At 39.9% G+C, this 25,147-nt stretch overlaps 1 protein-coding gene across 1 annotated transcript in view; it reads left to right on the top strand.

Moving 5' to 3' along the window:
• RANBP3 (RAN binding protein 3) overlaps positions 1-25,147 on the top strand; it is a 52,847-nt gene that overhangs the window by 5,798 nt on the left and 21,902 nt on the right. The window contains exons 2-7 of the mRNA XM_059831712.1: positions 4,014-4,069; positions 19,392-19,428; positions 19,516-19,602; positions 22,275-22,346; positions 23,538-23,603; positions 24,827-24,919. Coding sequence (XP_059687695.1) covers positions 4,014-4,069; positions 19,392-19,428; positions 19,516-19,602; positions 22,275-22,346; positions 23,538-23,603; positions 24,827-24,919 — 411 coding nt within the window. The remainder of the gene's footprint in view (positions 1-4,013; positions 4,070-19,391; positions 19,429-19,515; positions 19,603-22,274; positions 22,347-23,537; positions 23,604-24,826; positions 24,920-25,147) is intronic.

The raw sequence follows: 25,147 nt of genomic DNA, 5'->3' as shown, positions 1-25,147 counted from the left end.
ACTTCATAGCTGACCTTACTTGGAGCAGGAGGTTGGACTAGAGACCTCCTGTGGTCCCTTCCAATCTGAATTATCCTGTGCTCTTATGGTAGAGACACAATGGTCTTGGTGGCAAAGGAGAAGAATGCTTGCTTGGCCTTTGTCACTGCTGTGCCATGGGGTTTACTTTGTGAGCCCTGGTAACTATACAGAGAAATGCACCTCTGCAGTATACTGGGTTTGGTTTCCCCCCCCCCCATTTTGTGCAGTTTTACCTTGTATTTTCACTTACATGGCCTTCAAATGTGGATTCAAAAGGAACATGGTTTTGGCATCTATACACTCAAAATTCCTGTTGGGTTTTTCAGTAATGGGTCATTTCATGCTGTAGTGAAGGTTTAAAACTTTACATTGCAAAAATAACTATTGCGGCTGCTAGAGATGCCACCAACTGCTGTGGCTGCATTGGTGTGAACCGGTGGAGAGGTAAAACAAGACCATGTTTTGTCTAGTTGCAGGAAACGTGGTTGACATAGCAGAGTTTGGTACAGCTACAAATGGTCATGTATCCCAGTTAAAAATCTCACATTAAATAGTATATATGACTTGAGGACGATACCTCTGCCTGAGCCATTGAGATAGTATTTTCTGTTCCTGTGTTTTGGTTTCCAAGGCTTGTGAAGCAAGCTGAGTAGGTATAATAGTACATACATTTTTCTGACAGCATATAGAGCATATATTGATAGTTAATGACTTGACAGTGAAATATGTTAAAGGAATTTAGCCTGTGAAAGCCAGCTTTTGAGGGTTTTGTAATTACTCATGCAGGTTGAAATGTTCGAAACTTAGGAATAAACTGCAGGAAGGAGTTCTGTTCTCTTAGGTGAAGGAGAAGATCTCATGTTCTTTTACATGTATTGTACCTGAAGTTTGAAGGTTGGGGTTTTTTTTCCTTCCTTTGTCCTGCTTTATTTTCCCTTAACTTGACAGTTCTGTGGACCTGACAGATCCATTTTACTGTAGGTCATCCTTCAGACACCTTGGTGGAATGGAAGCATGCTTGCTAAGTGAGAACATGACCATCCACCTCTGTTGTTGGCTAGTGCAAATGACAGTGTAATTCTCATTTTGGAGTAGCACTTAATAAGCTGCCACGCTCACCATGTGGCAAAAAAACCCAACAAGTACCTAACATATGCATTTCTGTTGTACAAAAATAAAACTTGTTGTGGTGGTTCTTCAGTTGATAGGAAAACATGGTTTGTGTAAGTGCTTTCGTAGGAAAAACATTAAATACTAGGGAGCTCTTTATTTAGTACATAAATGCATTCAAAAAATGTAACTAGGAGTCAACTGAAAGCTGAAGCCAGGCATTTGAATGGGAAATTTGGCACTGGAGTTTTCTTTATGAAGTGAGGTAATAGATTATCGAGGGCAATAATACTTTGCTTTTAATGTCTTCAATAATTGATGCCTTTGAAGATGTTTCCCCAAAAGAATAAGGCTCAGAAAAATATGCAGTGTGGTCAGCTTAGACAATCTAGTGATCCCTTCTTGCTTTGGGCTAGAATTAGGGAAACATTTCCCTAATTCTAGTCTTGTTGCAGACTTTAGAAAGGCCACGGTGAACAAGTGTTCCCCTGTAAAGAACGTGGCTGACTAAGCACTGGTATAGTTCGTAGCCGTGAGTGCCTGCTGTCTCGCCGTCATTGCTGCCAGATGCCATCATGTCAGTTGGTCTCACAGCCAGCAAGAGTAATAGTCCTAGATCTTGAGTACTGGAGGACTGTGTTCCTTCAGTGGATAGAAACCTCTTGTATGTTGCATAAGAGTGTTACCTTTTCCACCTTGACTAACAGGACTGGTCATAGTTTGTTTTACTAGCTTCTTCTCCCAGTCTCATTTGCTGTAGCAGGACACAGTCATGAATATTTTATTTTTTTCACTCCATTTTCTTCTTTGGGTCTTCCATACAATAATTTTTTTCCCTGTGAGCTTTCTGCTGCTCCTGGCATCCCTGTTGTTTTTTCTGAGTACTCAGTTTTCCATCACCAGAGTCCATCTCCTATTTTTCCCTGTTCCTTTGCATCAACTTCTTTGGCTCCCCATTCTAGCCTTTTGCCAGCCATCCCATGTGTCCTCTGCAGCTTGCATTGTTGTTGGATCTGCTTTTTTATTGTTTGCTTTCTTCTCTGTTGGTACTTCAGTCCTTTAAGCGCTGAAAAGACAAGTATTCTTTTCTGTTTGGTCCCCTTTGGTATCTGTGGAATTTGGTACAGGAGTCTCTTGTGTTGTGCATTACACAACGGAGTCCCGCTTTCGGGCAGGTCTCCAAAAGGGAAGAACACTAATACCGTGTTTTATTGACTGGTTTGGCAGTCTTGGGTAAAAGTAGTGTGGTGGAATGCCTGCTACTTGGTTGCTGTAATTATAGCATTAAGCATTATACTTAAGTATACCAAACATGGTATAAAGAAATGAACATCTCTTTGAAGTAAAGGGTTACATGCTTGAACCTTATGCAGGTGGAGCCTCCCACAGGCAGGTTATACTGAGGCCAAGGGGATCAAAAGGGATCCCTGGCTTGTTTCAACAAACTCTGGTTTTTGGGACAGGTATAGCAGTTAAGTCTTTGTTGATGACCTTCGTTAGTTAGTAGATTATTTTTCATTTTTAAAATAGTTTGCGTAATTTTTTTAAGATTCAGCAGCGTTTGATGGATAGAAGAACTTGGAAAATAAAGGAGAAAAGAGAAGGCAAAATGCTGTAGTAAGGAGCTTTATTTCACGATTAATTTTACCTTTTGTAGAAAAAGTTGTGCCAGCTTTGCAAAATGAGTCTTGTAGTGTTCTTCCTGGGTTATGCCTCTCAGTTAGACCCACAGAAGAGTGGAAAGAGGCTTTTCCACCCTCACAAATAAATGCACAGAGTTCTTGGAATAACTGCCGTAATTTTTATGTGTTTGTCAGGTAAAGTTTAGCTTTTTCAGCTAAACTGATCTAATAGCTAGCAGTTCCCAAATGGACAATCTCATCCCCCTTTTCCTCATATGCTGACCCAAGTGATTTACTGATGCTGCAACTGATTTATGGAGGATTTTGTGATACTGTCTTTTTCTTAGGTGCAAGGAAATTCTTCTTGATGGCTTTATATTTCTTTTTTATGGTAGCCTTTCGAGTTCTAGAAGTTTTTAAATTTTTAATTTTCTTAAATGTCTAGTCTTGTTTGTAAGATTGAATAATTGCAAAGGTGGAACTTTTGCAAGGAAATACGCCAAAATACAGCTCTCTCTGAATCCCATTGTTTCACAGCAGTCTCACTCTGAAAACAGACTTAAATGTTGTACTCGTCTTTAACCCTACAAATGTATTGGAGGGTTGCTGACTGCATAGTGTATGTGCAATTTCTCTTCAAATATAACTCATCCACAAGGTGTATCAGTTTGTTAAACTCTTAAATTATGCAGAAAAGACTGGTTCCTCTGTAATAGTATGCATGGAATATTTGGTTTAAATTGTAGACCTGCAAATGTTGAAGATTTAGGACCTTTCTAAAGGTTTCAATGATAACGAAATACAAATATAATCAAGTGTCAGAGTTGGGTGACCTTTTAAGAAAGGAGTGTGTGGGTGTGTACAGCAAAACTCCCTGTGCATTACTATGGGGAAGGAAGAGCCTTTGCATGCAGAACTTAAATGTGTTCAAAAAGTAAACTGCTGCGGTAAAGGGCCTTTTCGTCCTGATGTACTTAAGTACAGTAAAAGTACTGGTTTGAAATATAGAGATCTGGAGGGAAAAGACAAAGAGCTTTTGGATATCGGTTGTATTGTTGTTCTTAGAACACTCCTTTTTCCTTTTGAAGACCAAGTCCTTATAATTGTGTGTTACCAGGAACTGGTGGAAACAATTTGTGTAACTGGGATTTAACTGGTTTAGGTATTCATTGTTGGTAAAAGCATCATAGAACATAATATTTTCCTATTAGTCAATAATGAATGTGGTTGGAAAAAACGCAATTATTTCTCTTTTTACAGAAAAACCTGCCATTGCTCCACCTGTCTTTGTATTTCAGAAGGATAAAGCACAGAAGGTAAGGAGATGTTGATGCGGTTTTTGGTTTCGTTCTGTAGCCCTGACTCATTCCATGGTGAGCAGCCGTTTGTCTATATTGCTTTGAAGTTGAAGATGGATAATAGAGCATTAACATTATTAATGGGCATAGGGTGAAGAGGTACTGGAGGGCTAAAAGCGGGAAGATGTATGGTGGTGGCATGAAATGGGTAGCTCTTCAGACAGAAGATGGACCAGATCTGGGAGAAAAAGTATCTTCAAAGCTGTGTGTTGAAAGGAACAGGTGGCAAATGAGTGCTGGCAGTTGCATGAGAAAACTATAAAATTTCTTTTTCTGATAATAGAGTTAAGACAAAGCAAAGAAAACCATGGTCTAGATCACTGCATTTCACCTCAGTCTGTTTAAATGTGTCTCATATCTTTGGTTAGTAAGCTGTGAAGTGTCTACTTACCTTGGAAAATGGTAATCCTGTTCCCTCACCCATCCCTCTACCCCTGCCATGTGTTCCTATCCCCTGCCTTTGGTTCTGCAGTAGCTGTTAAACAGTGTTGAGGTAGGTTGGAGCTGTGCTGTAATCTGCTGGATGGTGTTCCATGGGAGCTTGTGTTGAACCAAAAGGCTGATACAACTACAAATGTGTAGATGTGGCACTGCGGGACATGGTTTAGCGGGCATGGCGGTATTGGGTTGATGGTTGGACTTGATCTTACAGGTCTTTTCCAACCTTAGTGATTCTGTGATTCTGTGAACTCATCCTGTGGTTGCAGAAGGAGTAGAGCTCAGGAGAGAAATGAGAGTTGAAGGAAGGAGCAGGACCTTCCCTTTAGTGGAAATTGCTATTAAGTTGAAGTAGGTGTAATGGAAACCATGGCCATATGGACTGAGTGCAGTATAGTTTGCATTACTTTTCACTTTGAAAGTGACACAATGTTATGGATGAGTGCTAGGATGTAGCTTTTCTTACTTTTTTCAAACAGTAAACCTTCCAGTTTCTTATATTGTAAAAATATTTTTAGTAAAAGAAATCAGTAAGAATCTCAGTATATTGTGGTATTTAATTCTGCCTGGTTAATTGTAAAAGCTGTTAACATTTGGAAAAAAATAATCAAGGGTAACCTTGTTTCAGCTGGAACTGGTGGGAACCAAGAGAATTGTACTCCTACAGGATTCACTTTTTATTGAATCACTGGATTGTAGTATTATCTGTGCAGTCAGAAAATCTGAAATGTTTGAATAGAAATACTGAACCATTTTGTAATTGGTAGCTTTTCTTTGGTTTGGCACAGATACCAGACTCGAAATTTCTCATGGGTTTAGTAGGCATATTCCTCAGCAGGAACTTGAAATCTTTTGTCAGCTTGGAAAGGATTTGAATGTCCCATTCTTCTAATATTAGCTAATCAAATTAAATATATCTTAGAGTAAATACTTTTGAGATGTTCCTTCCAATTACATTTTTACAGTGACCGTTTATGTGTACTTTGGAACGAAGGGAGTGCTAGTGTTTGCACTATTGGTTTGGATCACGTGGTTTCCTTCTAGGAAACAGCTCCCGATCACCCACTGTGATTTAGACTGTCCCTGAAGTCCCTTCTGAGTTGCAACATGGTGAGTTTTCTCCCCAGGTGTCCTTTAACCTGGCAGTGCTTCCACAGTTAGTCTGGAAGCAGTGGTCATAGCAATGTGCAACCCAGGCAGAGCGATGTGGTCCAGTGTCCTTTCTTTGGTGGCCTGGTTCTTCAGTGCGAAGCTGGCAGGTTTGTGCTCTCAAGTTGCTTCATGTTGTACCTTCCCCTTCCGCACAGAGCGCATACCTCCAGTGGCCTGCACTCGGTGCGTGCCTTCAGTGATAGGTTGTGCAAGCTCCTGTGTTGGGCTATGGGACACATCTGTTGCACTCTGGTATGTCTCAAGAAAATATTTATAAAAAATCTTAACCAAAGGTTTAATGTCTCTTTGAGCTGGCATGGAGGATCCAGGGTTCCAGGGAGAGGGATCTGTGATTTAGTCTTCCCAGCTGCCTCTGAGGGTGCTGAGGACTATGGTGATGCTGAGTAGGTGGCTGTGTGCAGGACAGCCTCTGCCAAGGCTCAGCCAGAAAGCCAGCCGAGTGGGGTGGAGGGACCATGTGTGATGGGGCCTGTGGGTGAGCCAAGCATCTTGAAGGCACAGGGGTTAGAAATGAGTTAGGAATTGATCTAAATACTAAGTGGTGTTGGTGCTCGAGAGGGGGCTAGCCACAGCAGTAGGCTAGCCACGGTCAGTATGGGTGTGGAATAGGTCTAGCTTGGCTGGGGAACAGGGCTTGTTCTTGAAGCAGATCATGAGGAGTTTACCAGTGGCATCTGTCACTTGGTTGCCAATTGCCAAAGTGTAGGACATCTAGAAATGAAAATAAATGCTTATGTTAAACTGTGTAGTGTGTGGAAATGTACAATATTCTTAAAAAGGGGGAGGGGGCTGGTTAATAATCATTTTAGTAGCTTATACTGTGTGTGTTTGAGAATGGAGAAAGAGAAGCATCAGTACTGTACTTCTTGCGTTTTATTTAATAAAGTGCCAAAGCCTGCTTGTTGCTTGTGCCAGTAGCTGGGTTTTGTAGTGTTGATACAATAGTAATAGAGTCAGAATATGGTGCTGCCAGCCAAAAGTAATAGCCACTTAATATTTGCTGTATATATCAGAACCTAGCATTCAGGCCAGCTGAGTGTCCCTTTGATCAACTTAATCAAGAAAAGGTGATTTGGGTTACACACTGGTTGAGACCTTTCACTGTATTTTTGGAAAGGCTAACAGCTAAGTGTTACAGTTAACGGTTAACTCCATTACTGTTTCCATACAAGGTGTCTGTGTAAGCGCATTGTCTGCCACAAAAGATTATCCTTATTAAAGTTAACAAGGAAAATCTATTAACAGAGCAGTTTTTGCTAGAGCAACATTTTGAAAAAAATGCAAAAGTAACTTGAAAATAGTTGACAAAAATAAATTTCTAAAATATGTAATTGCTCTATGTAAATTACAATTTTAATTTAGCAAAATGTCTGTCTAGTCAAGTTGGCTTTCTTCTGGAGCTGTAAGCGAAGTGTTCATGGAGGCTCTTCAGCAGCAACACAGTAAGCTGAGAGTGAAGAGAAGGCATTGCATTGGGTATTCAGTTAACTGTCTGTGGTGATTGTTTAGATGTTTGCCTAGTGCTCTTCTGCATCAAACAGGGCATCCTGAGCAGAATTATTTTGTTGCAGTGTCTACGGGCCCTCTCAGTCTTAGGGCCGGGTTGACATTGTTCAGTGGTCTTATCTCCAGCTTTTCTGGAGCTTATGTTGTCTACTGTTAAGTTAAAGAACATTCTTTTTCTAGAAATCTCTACTTAAGTTTGTGCTTGTAAGGTGTCAGACATCTATTCCTCCATTACAAGTTTGAAAACACTCAGCATGTTGCAGGACAAAATGCATACTAGTCTGGAAATTAATTCTGTAACTGGTTGTTCCAGCTAAGGTTGTATACAGTTTAGTAAAACATCAGAACCTGCAGTTTGTCATGTTTATTTAGAGGGGACAAAAAGCGCATGGTGTTCAGAATGATGCCTCTTAATTTTACTTTCAGTAAGGAGGTTCCTATTGTTTTCTTTCACACTTAAAAAGACAGGGTTAGTCTATCTGTTCTGATTTTCATTATAGATATCAGTTAATGGTGGATGTAAAGTTGGCTGTTTCCACATTTGAGTGAGTCTCCATTTTTATTATTTTCATATCTCCTTAACTCTTTGAGAGCTATTTTTACAATGTGTGAGGTAGAGATAGTTCTTGCAAATATCTGAATGATAGCGTCCAAATATCTTCCTTGTTTATATGCTGCTATTCATTTTTCTGATGAGCAGAGCTTCTAGTGCTGACACTAGATGGAAAATGGCATTAGCTTAGGAAGACTCATAACTGTTAGGACTTTATGTTGCTTTCAGATCTTAACTTCACTATGTTAAGCATAGAATATTACTGTTACTCCATTATCTATCCCAATAACTTCTACATGAATTCTACTGTGCTTTTCATAGCAGTTTTTGAATTAAATATTTCAACTGATAGATACAACTTTTCGTATGATTAATTTTTGTCCCTCGTTAGACTTGTGTTTCTGCTCTGAAACTAATTTTAACTTCTACCATAAAACCATTTCATGACAGTTTCTGGCCATAGGTTACTTGAAGTCATTTTATGAAGTTAACTTCTAGCATGCATTTCTGAAGTCAAAGTATTCTGAAGTCTTTTTTGCATTTGCACATCTTTAAGTAGGTATACTAGCTCAAACAAATTTAACCAGTAGGGTTGTAAAGAAGCAATTTGTCCAAAAATGCTTTTAAAGTAGTGCCCTTTGTTCTGCAAGTGTGAGCTGTGGTCATCTTCCGGTCATTATTGATTCTTGCCATACTAGGATCATACTGACTCCCTAGTCATGAGTACCACAAGAGGTAGATATGTAACTCAGATTTCCGAAGTGTTTTGCACTTTAAAATGAGCCGTTGTCTATTATGTAGCTTGCACCTTGTCCTCTTCCCTGCACCGGCCTGTGTTGGGGTAATGGTAGAATATGGAAAAAATACTTCATTTCTAGATTGTTATGTAACTAATTTTGGTTGGTGTACTGCTTTCTATAGGTGAATTGGTAACGATGAGCTTTTAAGGATGGCTCTGAAGGAAGAGAAGCTATGTGATATGTGGGTCATGTCCCATACCGAAGTGGTGCTGCAAAACCTTGCAAAGAGTTTAAAGGGTAACTGGCACCTGGGTCGTAAAGGTAAAGGGGTAGTTCTGGAGTGAACAAGGATTTATGTCCTTAAGTTGTTAGATCTGTCATCATGGTCTTAACTGTGGAGTTGTAAAAGTGATTTAAGTGATTAGAAAGATGGCATTCCCATGTAGTCTGGAGAGCAAGATCATGAGTTTAGAAAAGAGACAGATGTATTAGACAATACATAAAGTCGGGTTTGGTTGAAGTCCTGGTTTGATGTAGTGTGATGTGGAAATGCCTGGTTTTGGTGGTTTGAGGAGGTGGGTGATTAGAAAATGTTGTTCATGCTATAGGCATGACTTGTAGGTTTAGGATGATGGCAGAGAGAGACCTACGGAGGAAGTAACTGTAGTAACTGTAGGAAGAGGCAACAATATCTCCTTTCCCAAGCTCTCTTAGCATCGTTAGCACAGCTGCCAAGAGGTTTTGCTAAGGAGATGTAGTTGAACTGTGTTGTAAGTCAATAGTGCATTTAAGGAGTTAGAATTAATGCTTAAGAGTTCATAATTGTGAATACAATACACTGCTGCATGTAGAAGAACAACCATAAATGTATTTGAAGAGCACAGTTGTGCAAGGCGAAGCTTAGAGGAATATAGGGAGGCTGATAATGTCAAAGGCTACTGAGAATACCAACAAGAGTCATCCTCAGCTCTAAGCCGGTAAAGATTGTGAAAAGACATACTGAGAGTAGTCATCTTGGGCCATTGGATATGCGTGCTAGTTTGGGGAAAATGAGGAAAGGAGGCATAAAGAGCACAGCTTAGAATTGGGAGGAAAAACTGACCCAAGAGTGTTTGTGCCAGTCTTTATAAAAAGGCGTATTACTTCCTTGCCTATATTTCGTGTTTTTAGCATCATTTTAGGCTTAGCTTTTATGTATTTCTTTCAGGTCTCTCCTTATTTCCTGCAATGCAGAGGAAGCCAAATCTCCAAGTAGACTTTTACATATTTAGTCTAGGTGCGTTGTTTTTGTTTTAATAAAAGCAAGGTGAGTTTGTATAGGTGGCTTCCTGACATTATTAATCTCTCCATTCATCTTTGCCTTAGTATTTAAGAGACAGGAACAGATTTCTGCCCAGTGCTCCCTAGAGCTGTACTTAAAAGGAATGTTTCCTCTGGAGAAGAGGAGGCTCAAGAAGAGACACAAATCATCACAGACATAAAACATTACAGCAAAAAGGAAGAGAATGAACTGTTCTTCACACGCTCCAAAGAACTTCGAACAAGAACTTAGAATAGAATTTATGAAGTTAAGAGATTAGAAAACACTTTTAATAGTATGCATGACTGAAGACTAAAATGAATTTTAAGAGCTTGCAGTTTCCTTTGGATGTGCTTTTTTGAGAACAGCTGTACAAACTTCTGTCTGGAGTCGTTTAGGTTTGACAGATCCTTGAGGCCTTTGTTGGTTGTGTCTTCCATGACTTAAACCACATACTATTCACAAAATTCTGAAACTTGCAGTAGTTTTTGATCCATTTAATGTATTGATTTTTTTAAACAAAATACAATTTTATATATTGACCTGGCCAAGAAATTGCCATCTTGGCACCAGATTTTTCTGCATAAAAGTGGTGATTGGCAGTAATTGTTATTTTTGGTTTGTTTCTTTTCTGAGTCTTGGAGCACATATTCCGGTTTTGCTTAGCATAGAAATGAGATTTATGGTGGAAGGTTACCTTGCTTATTTCACTTTGTAAAATACTTGCCACATATTACAAGAATTACTAAAATCTGATGCATGTTTACTTACTCTACTTTGAAATGTTCTAAACTGTATTGCTACAAATTACTTGCAAAATAATTTATTGTCACTTCCAATTTCAGTATATAGCCTAAGTGTCTGTTGAATGTTCGTGCCTCTTCTTGCGTTATTAGCTATTTTATGATCTGTAGCTGGAAGTCAGTGTAAATTGCCCGTAAGGCTCCTATTTTTTTTCCCTTGATTTCTCCAATTGCTTGCTGAACCCAAGCATGTAAGCTACTGCTGTCTGCATGATCCTCTGACAAGGGCTTCAGCAGGGTGGGCTTTTTGTCTCCTTTACTTTTGTGTTGTGGGGATTTTGCTGAACCTGTTATAACCTAGTTTAATTTGATGCCTTCCAGCTGTTGCTCTGTGGGAGCACTGCATTGCCATTCTATATGCTGCTCAGGATTTCATAGTTACATTCCTGCTCCTCTTCCCTCCAAATTCTGTGTATTATGGCTAAAGAATAATAAGGTATTTAGCTATCTTTATGTGGAAACACTTCCGTACCCTCTTCCTATGTATTATTTTGCTTCTTATGGACACTGAATCTTAGTCATCTTCAGCCCCAGAGTCTGTCTGCAGTTTCCTAATCGTTCCCTGTTGCTTCCAGACCCCTGGTGATGGTTAGCTTGTCCTGAGGTTCATTCTGCCTGCTGACAAGGACGGTCTCCCCGATCCTCACTTCCTAGTACTGTTCTAGTTATAGCTTTCAGCGTTTTCCCCACTGTGGTTTTAGGGTCCTGTCCCCCCTCTCTGGGTTCTCTAATAATAGCAGGGTTGTCCCCGTCACCTGTACAGCAGTCGGACTGGGTCTGTGGTCTTGTTCAGTCCTACTGCGGTCAGCTCCTCTGTAGTGGTCTGGCTCTGGTCTTCCAGCTGGGAAGCCAAGCAACATTGGTTATGCTGCCAGCTGTCTTCCGATCCCCAAGCCTAAAGCTTACAGATTCTGGTAACTGCTGGCAGGGCGATAGAGCTTTAAATGTTAAAACTGTTCTGCATGTTTCCTGAAGACTAGAAACCTTACTGGATCAGGGAGACCCAAATTACCTCCCTTGCAGAGGGAGAGCCGCTGTTGTATGCGTGGCCCCGCTATCTCTGCTCAGCGCAGATGAGCTGCCTCTGGCCCCGTGGATGGCCGGAGAAGGTTTGGCAGGATTGAAGAGGTGTGGGGGAGAGGTTTGCGTTGTGAGGTAGGTGGGGAGGATTTGGAGTAGCGGAGTGAGAGGGCCAGAGGACGCATGCAGCGTAAGCCATGAGAAAAATCAGATCTTCAGTGCTGCTGCTTGCATAATTGCTTTTGTGGTTTGTGTGATGCAGGTAACTTGTGACACAATTCTTGTACTATGGCTGTCTTCCCCTTGAAGGGGTAGAAGACAGTCTGAGTGATGTTTGGAATGCTGTTAATTTTGAAAGTGAGGCTTAGCATACAAAAGGGACTAGGAGTAATGGGTGTAAAATGTCGAGTGGAGGACTGAGGTGTTCACCCCTCGTCTTTCTGTATAAATAACATGCATATGTTGTTGTAAGTGCTGTGGCCAGTTCCAGATAGCCTTTTTATGCTGTTCTTATGAGCCAAAGAGGTAAGAATAGCAGAGTGCTAGACTTAGTTTAATTTTTGGTGACAAACAAAACATTTCTTTAATTATTCTCTCTCGTTCTGTGGGGTTTTCAGTTAGTGTTCGGGTCTGTTAGTAACAGCTTCATAGTTAACCCAGTAAATTTTGAAAATACAAAAATCCAGCATCCCCAGCTTTACCTGACATAATGTTATCCCCATTAAATATATTTTGAATATTTTGAGCCTTAAGGATAGTAATTTCTTGCAAGATTTAAAACTTTAACTTGAGTAATTTCACTGAACTGAAACGAACCCACTGATAAAATTACATGTGTTGCTGTCTTTCAATAATTGCCTCTGTTTGAGGACAGGCCAAGTCATAGGTGAAGAACTTTGGGCCCTTAAGGTTTAAAAGCTGCTGTTTATTTTTGAGGTTGCTCTTTACTCCGTCTTGCATGGACCTGGGCAGTGATGAGCATTTTTAGTCTCTCTTCATTCTACTGAATGCTTCCTGAGAGCCAGCCAAGGTTATGTGCTTCTTAGTGACATCTTTGCCTAAGTGCTTGATTCTCCAGACACTTCATCATAAGACATCAGGAGGCTTGGCCCACAGATCGCAGCTGGGAGAACGTCCTTGGTCTGCATGTTATCCAAGGACTATAATTTAGTCCTTTATCACAATACAGTTGCTCAGGCTCAAAGCCTTTAACTTTTTCATTCTTCAGACGTGTGCAGAATGTGGTAATGCTTAATTCTTGTTCTACGAGTGGGGACCTGCAGCATTAAATGATCTGAAGAAATCTGGCAGAAGTTCAGCAATTTCAAATCCCATTAGTGTGCACTAGCTATCCTATCACCCCCTCCTTGAAATAGATATGCAAACTTCTTAATTTACAAAAGAAAACATTGGTGTTGCTTTTCGGATAGTTCGCCATCACATGAATATGAAAGGATTGTGTGTCTTGTGTGAATGTTGTAATAATGAATTTCTGTGGAGAATTTTATAATCAACCCCATCTCCCTCAAAAGGGGTCTGAAGAAGCAGTGAAGAACAGTTATTTACAGTAATTGCCTGTTTAATTCTTATGTCTGAATCTGGGGGTAAAAGCAATTAGCTGTCCTTTAGGCCTTGAGAGAAGGAGGAGTTAAACACCAACAACCCCATGGCTGGCAAAAATGTTCTTTTGCTGGGGACACTGACATTTTTAGCTAACTTCAAAGAAAGTGCATTTGCTCCAACTGATGGTTTTTGTGGGGAGGGGAAGCTGATTCAGTCAGCAGGTTTTGTTACCTGCTTTGTGCGTATTTTAATTGGTGTCTCAGCAGCAAGCCATTCCTTCTGCCATACTGTGAAAACAGTGGAATGTAAAAAGGGATTAGCAGATCCTCTCACTAGGACAACTGCTCTCTCATGTTGCAGCCTTGCATTGAAGGGACGTTGTCTTTTTTGCTCCCAGTCCCCTGCAGAGCAAAAAGGTTTGTCGGATTCAGGCGAGGACCCCCAGGGAGAGGTTGAGCTCCCCCACCATGGTCTGGGTCACAAAGAATCAGCTGGTGAGCGCGACTCTGAGCACCCTGCTCCCGCTGTTGCCTCAGTCAGTGCTACCCTGAGTCCCGCTTCTGAAGCCCAGCTTGCTCCTATTCAACAAGAACTGGCAGGGGTAAGTGTGAACCTACCAAGTACTTCTGCTGCTTAGGGGATTAAAGAAAAAAAGTCCCTTCTACTAGGAGGAGTCTGTTACTAACTTCAGGTAGTGCAGCTCACTATCTGTCTGGTTCTTTGATCTCAAGTGTTAGTCCCCTCTAAGCTGTTGTTTCAATTAGTAGCAATGAAATTTGTTTGGGACTCCCTAGGGGGAGTAATTATAGAAGACACATCATGTATTAATTTTAAAATTTAGGGTGTAAACTATGTGTTTACTAAGGATAAGAGCTCTTCTAAATGAGTGAGTAAGTGGGCATGTATGAGGGATTTGCTTCAAGCAGTTAAAGGAGGATAGTTCGTTCCCTCTGAGCCATAATGCTGCAGCTTGACAAAGTGAGCAGCTGATGCTCTGTTTCCACTGGATGTAAACGGGAGCTTGTCATGCCAACCTATAATGTACTTAACAGATTAAAGCAGCAAGGAAGATACTAAAGGAGAATTTTGAATTCAAGTACTTGGGGGGGGGGGGAGGAAATCAGTACCTTGAGGTAGGAAAAGCTGTCAGAGTGCTGTTAATTTAAGATTTTTCTACTGATGGTGCAGCAAAATATTTTTTGAAAGATTAGATGACTAAATGACTGCTATCATACAGTCCTTCAGAGCAATTTTAAGTGTTTGTAATTTTTCTGGTTGGTGGACCATGTTTTCTTGGTGCAGGTGAGTGTCACTAGGTATGTACTCTTTGATAGATCTTTGCCTGTTAAGGCTGCTCCACAGAGTACCTGCACCCTTTTCTTGCACTAGTATTTTTAATTTTTTTAAGAATGAGCCATTTCAAGTAAAGTTGGTGCCAAATGGATTGTCATGACAAGTTGCAGACAGTTGTAGGTTAAGCACCTTTCAGTGTCCAGGCTGTCAGGTGTTGCTTGATGACCTGCTGCAGAAATTTTTGTTTCAATTTTTTTGAAGGTTACAGTTTTCAAGGGTTAATATTTTGAAATATAGCTGGTAAACATAGTCACAAACTTTTATGTCAGTTTTCTATCATTTGAAATTGCCAGTGTTACTAGAAGTGGCCAAGAGAATTGTATTAACCAGACTTTCAGGAAAACCGCAGCAAGTGGTTGTTACCTAAGACTTGTTCTTAAAGAGCAGATAATCTTACCCCAGTTAACCCAGGTCTGAAAGAAACCTAAGAACTAAAAATGCTGTTGGGGAATGTATGGGAATTCTTGGCTGTACACAGCAGATACCTATGCATCCTTGAACTTTACTCCACTTAAATTTATGGAATAGTGCAGTGCCCAGTATAGGCAAGTAACTAGCCTTCGTATGCACTGGCAAGCATTCTTCAAATTGTCCCAGTTTCTCAGAGTAAAACTGTCTGCTACCTTGAAATGTACAGAAGGTCGATGCATCTTCAGAGTGCTCATACTGGTTTGCCAGAGTGGAAAGTTTCACATAATCTTCCCAGCACCTTGAGAAGACAGATGAATTAAGACTGAGTTCTGAAGAAGAGACACTGCATATCTCTTGTTCACTTGGTATTGTTTGTACACGCACAGGCAGATATTTTTGCTGAGACATTGCCACGGTGTGGCCAGGGATACGGCCTCTTGCAGAGCTGATGATGTCTTGACTTTCAGCTGTCTAACCCAAGGCAGCCTACAGCAGCATGTAGCCGTGCCAGCAGGACTCCATTATTTGAGTGGTTCTGGAACAGCTTTTAAGCAACAGCCGTGGCAATTCAATAATACTTATAAAGAGTGTCTGTCAATAATACTTATAAATGTGCAGAGTGTCTGGATTGCAGACTTGCTGTACCATGTTCTGAAGTCCTTTTATATGTGACTTTTTGCATCTTAAATGTATTTTTCAAAGATAAACACTGTAAGTGTACTCAGAGGTTTCACCTAATTATGTTGTCTTTTTTTTGCTTAACTGAATTCTCCCTTACCTTCCCTGTTTCTGCTCATTATTGTGAATAAACAAAACCTGACAAATTTGTTGAAGTTTGTGTAAGTTCTTCTCTGTTAGTTTATTGTAAGAACTGTGTGAGGAAGTAACAGGAGTAAAGAAGCAGTGTTTGTACTTCAGTATGGAATGGTTAATTACTTTCATTTGCACTTTTAAAAAGCAATTGGTGGCCTTTAAAAAGGTAATTTGGTTAATTAGAAACGAGTCAGAATTGTAGGAACCTCTATTTAGAAATAATTGTAACTTTTCTGTAGCTGGGTTTCAGAAAGTAAGGGGAAGAAGGAATAAGTGAATGGTGGCTTCTGTTCTAAAATGAGGAGTAGATTGTAGGTTGGAGTTTGATGTTACTGGTTTAAGTGGCTTTTCAGCTTCTAATTTCAAAGAACCGAATAGAGAGAAGTTGAGTCATGTTAATGGTTCCTTGCAGGATGGGACCGTCCTGGCTTTCATTTCTGTTGTGTAGTATACTTGTGTAGAACATTTGTTGCTGTGAAGTACAGATTGAGTAGCCTGGAAAGAGAGGCCTGAAATGGAAAGCTGGACTGCTGTTTATTATCACAAATTGTAATCTGATGTGTTTTCCAGTCTGGCAAGTAAACTGTTAGTCATGCATATATTCCCCCTATTTTTGTCCAGTCTCCCCAGCACCTCCTGAGTAAGCAACTTCTGCCTGCGACAGTAACTTACTTTATAGTATGGCTTCATAAGAAAATGAAGCTTATGCTAACACAGTATATTGGTGTATCCCCGTGCCTCATGCCATCTACCTTCAATTCTGCCAGGTTTGACCAAAGATGCTGAGAGGTAGGGAGATCTTGGCTCTGGATTCCTCGACGGTCTGTGGGCGGAGGCAGACTAGAGAGGAGAGAACACATCTTGCTGCCTCCAACATTTGACTTCTCACTGCAGGTTATTCCAGGTTATTTGTCATCTAGGTAGGATCTGTGGGAAATCAGGCTTCATTAGATCATGTGCATACAGGTCTATTTTCTTGAAAGCCTTTCTTCTAATGATGAAGGGTTTAGGAATATTTTTCAAGATCTGCAAATTGGTCATTGGTGAAACCAGTGAGAAAACTTGAGATTTATCCAAGGTTGAGGAAACCTGATAGGTGAATGCCCAAGTAATGGGGAATGAAAATTGACAGCAAGTTTTTTAATAAAAGCAAGGAAACGGAGTGGTGTGTGTCTTTTACTGGATGCAGAGTAAAACAAAATTAAACAGTTCCCAGTAGTGTTGCTAACTCTGCAGTGGAGTAACTCATGCATATTCTCACTCATTTGAAAACAGAAAATGGAGCCGGAATACCCGAAATGCTCAGGCAGGAGTTTCAGTGCTGAGGTAGTCATAAATGAGGTTCTTTGGCCTGTCTGTGCTTGGGGATCAACCTAAGGGATTATGACTTTTTTCTTCCCTGGCCTTTAAATTCCTGGTGCATTTTTCTGGTAGGAGTTGTTTACAAGGTCTGTCCCAACTTCCCCAAGCAATAATTGACAGTGTGAGCAGTGTGTTAATGGCTAAGGATGGGAGGCAGCATACCAAGTGATCTAGATATTCAGATGCCTATGTAGGAAAAAATACATTTGAGAGAAAGGGAAGTCCTTTTTTACTTCGGTACAGCCTCTCCTTTGACTAGGCAATGTCAGTAACTGCTATAACACTTGTCATGTGGGCTCTTGCATAGCTTTAATCTCCTGAAACTCTTCGAGTTCTAGGAGCGTGGAAATAATTCAGAGGGAGCAGATACTTAGCTCTGCTTTGCCCTCAGTAGGTTACACAGTTGGTTTTGGATATTGACACTCCTTGCCCACTAAATGTAGTGATGGTATATTTATTGTGCTTGCATCAGTTAATGAAATGACAATGATGTGATAACTTGAAGCTTGTGCTAGACAGGTTTGACTTTTTTGTCTGTGTTACTTCAGCATTGAGAATACAGCACATATTAGTGACAGCTTAAGAAGTTTTTGAAGTTTGGGGGAAATCACTTGTTGATTTTTAAAGATCTTTGAACATGGAGATCTGCAGTTCCATTCATGCAAACTTTTTACCATATGGTTTCCTTTTGCTTTCAGGATTTTTGCTAAAAAGTGAAACATTGCTGGTATATGTGACAACACTTTCTGTGCAAAACAGATTTTTTTTCTGACTTCAGATGCTGATTGCTGAAACAGATAGATGACATCATGGTTTTCCGCTTTAGCCTTATCTTTTGGGGAAACTAGTGTATGTTGGCAAGGGAGGTGTGTAATAAGATCATTTTCCGGTACCATGGAGTACTTGACCAATCATCGAAACAGTGTTAATGTGATTGGGCTGATAGATATGTGGGGGGGGCTGTGTTCCAGAACTGTCAATAGCTTTTCATTCCCTATGCAAAGCATTTCAAAAGTACTTGACTAGGATGCTAGTGAAGTAGCTATACTGCTCTATTAACGTAAAACAAAACAGAAAACCCCTTAAACTTAATTGCATAGGCAAAATGCAGTGTTAAATGGGGTTTTATTAGCATTGGGTGAAATACTGATAGGACAGTGGTATCTAGATTCTAAATATATGCAGTGCTAAATAGACATTTTTGTACTTTCTGGTATTCCTTTATCCAAGGTATGTCTTTCAGATGACAGTCCTGTGCAGCCTTACCCAGTCCTGTTGTGTGTTGCCCGATCCTTGTGTGTCTGCCTGTTCTCCGTGCCAAAGTGTGACTAGTTGCAGTGGGGAAGGACGAGCCCTGGGGCTGCAGCAGGCTATGTCTCTGAGCTGCTCTTCCACCCCAAATCAGCCAAGCTCTGAAGTGAGACTGTGAAGGCGAGGTGTCCGTCTGTGTGTCCTGGGGCAGGAGTGGGATGGAAGGGCAGTGTTGGACTGGGGACAAGGTCCAGTATATCAAGAGGTTTTGTATGACATGGAGGTGCTAATGCTGCCCTCGTCGCCTTGTGTGGTGAAAGGAATTAATCATGGGATTATGTTCTGCAGGAGCAAGGGAAATTGTCTCTGCTGGGGAACTGGCAGGGCAAGTAGGAGGAGAGAGACCTAGAAATCCTCAGAAGTGATGTGAAACTTCTGTTCGAAGACTTTTTTGAATATTGTGATAGTTGGTAGCCTGTGGTGCTTCCTTTATTGTTCCTGGTACTGTGGAAGATGCTAGGAGACTATCCATTGATAATTCCTATCAAAATATCATAGTACCGGTTTGTAGAGCGTGCTTTGAAAAGACATTCCTCCAAAGCTCTCCTTTTGTTGAAGGATCTGATGTCAGTTACATTAATTAGGAAAAGTGCTTTGGAATGATGGTCAAACCAAATTTGAAAATTGTCATTTTCAGATTTTCTCAATGTAGAAAATTGCAACCATAGTAATTGATGCATAGTCTCTAAGGATGTTAGTGCTTGAATATGAATTTTCAGGTATCTTATTTTGAATTAATCTTATTTAATAGTATCTGCATGAAACGCAATATGTCTACATGTAAGTCATAAAAGTAATGCTTTGCCTTGAGTGTATATAATTGACAGTAAAGAAAAAATCTCCAAACTGATGATTAAAATATTTGGATGTATCTGAAGAGATTGAAATGCTCAGTATGTGATTTTCTTGTTTTATCACTGTCATCTGATTTCAGAGATCAGCGGATGGATCAAGTCCAGAAGATGGAGATGGTAAGAGATTTGATTGTAAGATTAAAAAACGTGAGTATATGTGTCTCCAGGATTTTCCGCATTTTCTCTAATTGCTTTTTTCTGTAGAATCTGATCGAGAGGATGGGAGCTACTGTCCACCTGTAAAGCGTGAGAGAACTTCATCCTTAACTCAGTTCCCTCCTTCTCAGTCAGGTAAATGTTGTTATGTAATTATATATGAGGTGGGTTTCCTTATACTTTTTTCCAGTCATGCCAGCAGTCTTACTACTGTCTGCCGTGCTTTGGTTTAAGACCACAACAACCACGTTCTCTGACTTTTTCTATTGTCAATGTTAGTGAAGCCCAAATGAGTTGATAGATATGGTTTTTTAAAATATTTTCTATCTGTAAGTTTTTATATATATTTGTAGTTTCAGCTTTTAATCTTAACGCTGTTAAATTGAAGAATTTACCAGAAATCTTTTTGATTTGTTGTGATCATGTCACTTAACAAGTTTATATAAATGCGACATTTTTTTTGGTTGCTCTCCTGCCAGGCGAATCTTCCACGTTTCAGGTTGTGCTCAAGTTGTTCTAGGCCTTTCCTTTTCTCCCATTCCTCTTAAAGTGGAGAGGATTCAGTGCATTTCAGCAACATTCTCACCTGGCAAATGCAAGAGAGAATGACCGCTGCCTGTTTGTGTGTACAGCCAAGGCAGCAGAATCGCTGGGGAGGCTGGGGTAGATTCTTGCAATTCACGTACATGGTGATGGTCATGTTTGGTATTTGTGTTTACCCATTGATCTCTAAAATTTGTCTTTTCTCTTCACAGATAAGGTGGGTTTTTTGTTGAGAATTATTTTATAAGATATGTCAGTGCTTGGGGCAGGTTTGGAGACTTCACTACTTTGTTTCCATCTTCTTAGTTGAAATAAAGGAAATAAGGAAAACAGTAGAGAACAGTAAAAAGTACTTTTCTAACGTACAGCACATTCGGGAAGTGTGACTAAAAGATGAAAACCTAGTTATTTTGCTTTTAATTTTAAAGAAATACGTGAGTATGGAATTAAAAATGTAGTTGGTGATATTTTATGGGCACAGGATTCTCATTTCGTACCGCCAGTGCTAGTCAGGGGAGGAATCCCTTCTCCGTAAGATCTAGGTTTTCTGGCATGCAACTTCACGGGTTTTGAGGTGCAGTCCTGTTAACTAAGTACGGTTCAGGGCACCGGTGTTGCTGCTGTCTGCTTGCCAATCGCTCTTAGTATAAGAACACTGTCTGCACAAAAATAATGAATAGGGGGGGTTTGTCTGTAGATTTTCTGTTAGGATAACAGAATGTGTATAGCCTGTTAGGAGCTTCCTTATTTATTGGGCCTTATATTCCTAGGTTCCCTGTAATCACTAACTCTTCTAGTCTGTAATGCCTTTATCTTTTGAGATTAGAATCTCTAAAATCTCATATTTTGGTTAATGCTAGCATTTGTTAAGAAGTGGAGGAAGACTATTTGGCTCTTTTATGATTAAATACTGGCTGTTTTGGGAGTCATACTTTTCTCAGCACCTGCTTGGCTAATGCACTTTGACTGGATTTGGTCATTTGTTCTCTGTTTGACTCCCTTGTTCTCTTCTGATGTGTGTTGTTGTTGAGCAGTGACAACTTTGAAATTGCACATAAAGGCCTCTTTGAATATTGCTGACAGTATTCGATGGCCTTGTTTTACAGAAAGTCTTTAGGTTTCCAAACCTCTCAAATTTTTTGTGGGGTTATGTTTCTCTCAAGGGTAGGGAAAGTTTGCTTATATGAAACCTGCATCCTGTTTAACCTTAAGGCAGACCATAATGAAAAGAGAGAAGATGGAATTAAGGACAAGAAGCAAATATGGAAAAAAAAAAAATCTAAAACTTGAATACAAAAGGCAAGTGCTGCATCTTTTGGTATAACAGCGTTCAGAGATGAGTTTCCTTTCTCTTTTCAGCATACTTAACCTTCTTCCACAGCCTTATAAAAGCTAAAAGAGCTAATAAATAGTCATACTTGACCTCATGCAAGATGATCTGTTGGAGGCAAAAAACCCCCAACCTGCTATTGTTGCCTTGTGACTCTTGATGCATCTACCTTCTGCTCTGATCATCGTATTTCATAAACTGCATTGTCTGTGATTCTTTGTACAACACCAAAAGTACTTCAACTGCTGAACAGGGCCTCGACCAAACTCCTTATTACTCCCTTCTCTAGGTTCCAGCAAAGGGTGGAAAAGAAACACTGTCCTTTGCCTGTTCCTTTCAAACATTTTTTGCTCTTTTGTTGACTGTTATGCTTCTTAAGTGTGACATCTGCAAATGCTCTGACGTACTCTCCTGTGTCTCTGTAAAATTTTTGTCCTTGCAGGACAGTTCAAACATAAATTGCCTAGCTCTTAGTGCAAACTATGCTATCACTCTTAAGCCTTTTGAGGAGCCCAGGTGTTAACATCTAGTCTTTAGCAGGCATTACTACACTCCTTTCTGCCCTCTGTGCAGATGCCTTTTGAAATGTTATATGTGTTTTATAATGATGCTGTACATTCTAACATCACTTTTAATTCTTAGTTCAGATGCAGTTCAGACTGGGAATCCTGTGTGTATCTTCCTTTCCAGAATAAATGAAACTTGCTCTTTCTCTATTTCAGGGGAAACTAAGGGGATTTTATGAACAATGACCTGTTTACTTCTGTGGCTGTAATACTGTTCTAGTTTAAAAGAAAGAAAAACCTAAAATAAACAAAACAAATGACTGGGAAAATAGTTTTCAATTTGCAGCCTTGATATGTCTGGGAATGGAGTTTATAATTAAGAACAACATACACAACTTCTCTTTATTTTTCTTTTTCCTTGACTGCAGTAACAAAGAACAACGTCTTTATGCCATCAAGCTTCTGTGAACCCTCTACAGGCAATTCTGACTCGGAACCAGGTGAGCTTCCTCATTTTTCTGCTTTTTCTCAGCAAACTGCTGTCAGGCTGTCACGATCCAGAGTACTCTGATACTTTGTAAGTAAGGCCCTATCTGGGAGAATAGAAGTGGTGATGGTTCTGATCTTACAGGTGTTCTCTTGCTCACTTCATTGCTTGATTTCATGCTTGCTGGAGGTAACTAAAATAACAAATACTAAAATTCTTAAGTGCTTTGGGAGTGGTGGTGGAAGACTGCAGTATGAGTCTATGCCCATGTGTTAACCTTAAGATGAAACTTAATGGAAACTTTCATGTATCTACTTGGATACTGTTTTCTTGATATTGAAAAGCAAATCAGCCATAATGGTCACGATGATGATCAACCGCGACCTGTGAACCCTGTGTTGACAGTACCGCTTATTTTGTTAATCACCATTGTTCTGTGGTTTGGTTATGTTGGTATTGCTGTATTGCACGTTATCTTAAGCTTAAATGGCATGAGAATAATGAAGTACGGTAAGATGGTAAGGTGCAGAGTTGTCTCATTCTGAGCACAGCTGTTATGCCCCTAAAAAGGAACACTTTATACCTTGTAAGTTCTTAGGAACTCATTTTATAATAGCTGTGGATTTATGAATTTTTTTTTTGAGATTTTGGTATTTAGATAAAAACCTTAGCTGTAGTGAGTACAAGCAAAGGAATTTTTTACCTTCATACTATAAAAGCATAAGGTAACAGCTAATGGAATTACAAGAAGCTAATATTAAAGCAATGAAGTTTAACTTAATTTATGTTAATTAGCAGGGGGTGCTTGTTAGCAGCTGTAATGTTCAGTCATACTTTTGATTGTCCTTTCTTTAGTTTGATTCTCACTTAAAACCTCTATTAAGTACCTCTATTAAAGTTCTTCACAGAAGGAGCTCCATTTCTCTTGTGAAAATGGTCTGTTTCATGTTTCTCCTGAAAAACAATTTTGAATTTTTCTCTTGCAACAGCTTGTGTTTCTGTCTTTGTGATGTGTATTTGGTGTGATGATTGCTGAAAACTCAGACTTCTTTTGGAAGAAGGGAATTTGTTCTTTGGAAATATCCTTATGCCTTTGGATATTTATAAAACTTGTGGGTTGTTACAGTGGGGAAAGCATGAGGAATTTTATGACTGACCGAAGGTATATAGTATGTTACAGCTGTGTCCTTGTATTTGCTTTTAGAGGAAAAGAGCAGTGGATTCCGGCTGAAGCCGCCAATACTGATCCATGGTCAGGCACCTAGTGCAGGTGAGTTCAGTGTTTTCTGCAGCAGTACAAAGAAACCAGTTCAAGCATTTTATTTATTTAGGAGTTTCTTCGAACTGCTATTGTAACTGGAAGGCGGCGATACCTGTGTTTATGCAGAAAAAAATCTTGTATTCTCCAGAGTGGTTATGCCCATATCCACTGTGTAATGTGCATAGACACATCCAAATTTTGGCTTGGATCAGTCATGTGTTTCTGAAGCGTATCTCCCAGTTGTCTCTGCTTAGCATGCTTTGATTCAATTCTTAGAGTAGTCCTGGACTCCATGAACTCAATTCCTTTGGTAGCAGACTGGAACAAAAGGGGGATGCTTCAGGAGTGCACTGAGCAAGTTCCAGCCATTAATGGGCACTCAGTCTGGGACCAGACTAGCGCAAAGTCTGAAGTGTTGTTCATTCTTCACTTCTTCCTCTCCCTGGTTTTTGACGATAGCATGGATGTCGGGGTCCTTGATCCTACCTGTTCTGTACAATTTGGCTCTTACGGAGTTTCCTGTTTGCTGATGTAGACCTAGCCAATATGGGAAAGACATTACTATTACAGCTCCTTAGGAGTTTAAGGAAAAAACCCAAAACTATTTTGGTAATGGAAGTTGTTATTTGTTATATATATGTGGAAACTTTATTTCATTTGCAGGAAGAGTAGTAAATTTTAAAAAGTAACAAGGTTTTTCTTTATCTTACTATAGCAAACCAGAGGCCAGGTTAATTCAAAAAGCCAAAAGGTTGTTAAATGAAACAACATGTAAGATTATTGCACTACCAATACATTTGATTGTATGAAGAATGAAAAAAAAATCGTTTACCAGTTTCTGGAAATTACTTCCTTGGAAGGAGAAAAGACTTGAAATGCGTAGTTGAATAATGTGTCAGTGAATAAATAGGATTGCTTGTGTACTATTCATTTCTCTCACATTTTGACTTTTATTTCTGAGTCATTGTCATAAACTCTCCTTCTGTGCCTTCCTGGATAATGTAGAGAATATATTTTAAAGTGTCTTTGAAGGCTAGGAAGTTGTCGTCTTTATTTGGGACTAATTCTATTTGGAGGCTGAGTGAGAGATGGGAAAGAAGGGGGTGGAAGCTTTTTAAATGTCTGGCTTTCCATTGTATGTTCTGTTGGAAGCAGGTACGGAGAAGATTAGATGAAGTTGAATTTTTCTACTTTAAAACTTTACAGCTCTTGAAAAAACTTTGTACTTGCAGGTCTCCCTAGCCAGAAACCGAAGGAACAGCAGCGAAGTGTGCTACGTCCAGCAGTGTTGCAGGCACCACAGCCAAAAGCTTTCTCGCAGATGGGTAAATAATGCTTTTGCTTTCTAGAATACCTCAGAGGGAGAACAAAAATACAAAATCTGTTTAGTGTAGCGGTTTGTTTTTACTCAGCATCTCCCTTTGTTTTGCTAGGTTTCTCCTTTCAGAAAAGAAACATCTTAAATGTTAAGTGTGTCTGTGTTACGTAAGGGATAACACAGTTGAACCCACAGTTTTTCTATAGGATGACTGTCTGACATTGCTGGACCTTTA

Source organism: Gavia stellata, chromosome 32, assembly GCF_030936135.1.
Source record: "Gavia stellata isolate bGavSte3 chromosome 32, bGavSte3.hap2, whole genome shotgun sequence".
Classification (NCBI taxonomy): domain Eukaryota; kingdom Metazoa; phylum Chordata; class Aves; order Gaviiformes; family Gaviidae; genus Gavia; species Gavia stellata.
Note: the sequence above shows the minus strand (reverse complement) of the source record. Positions and strands in the feature narration are given on the sequence as shown.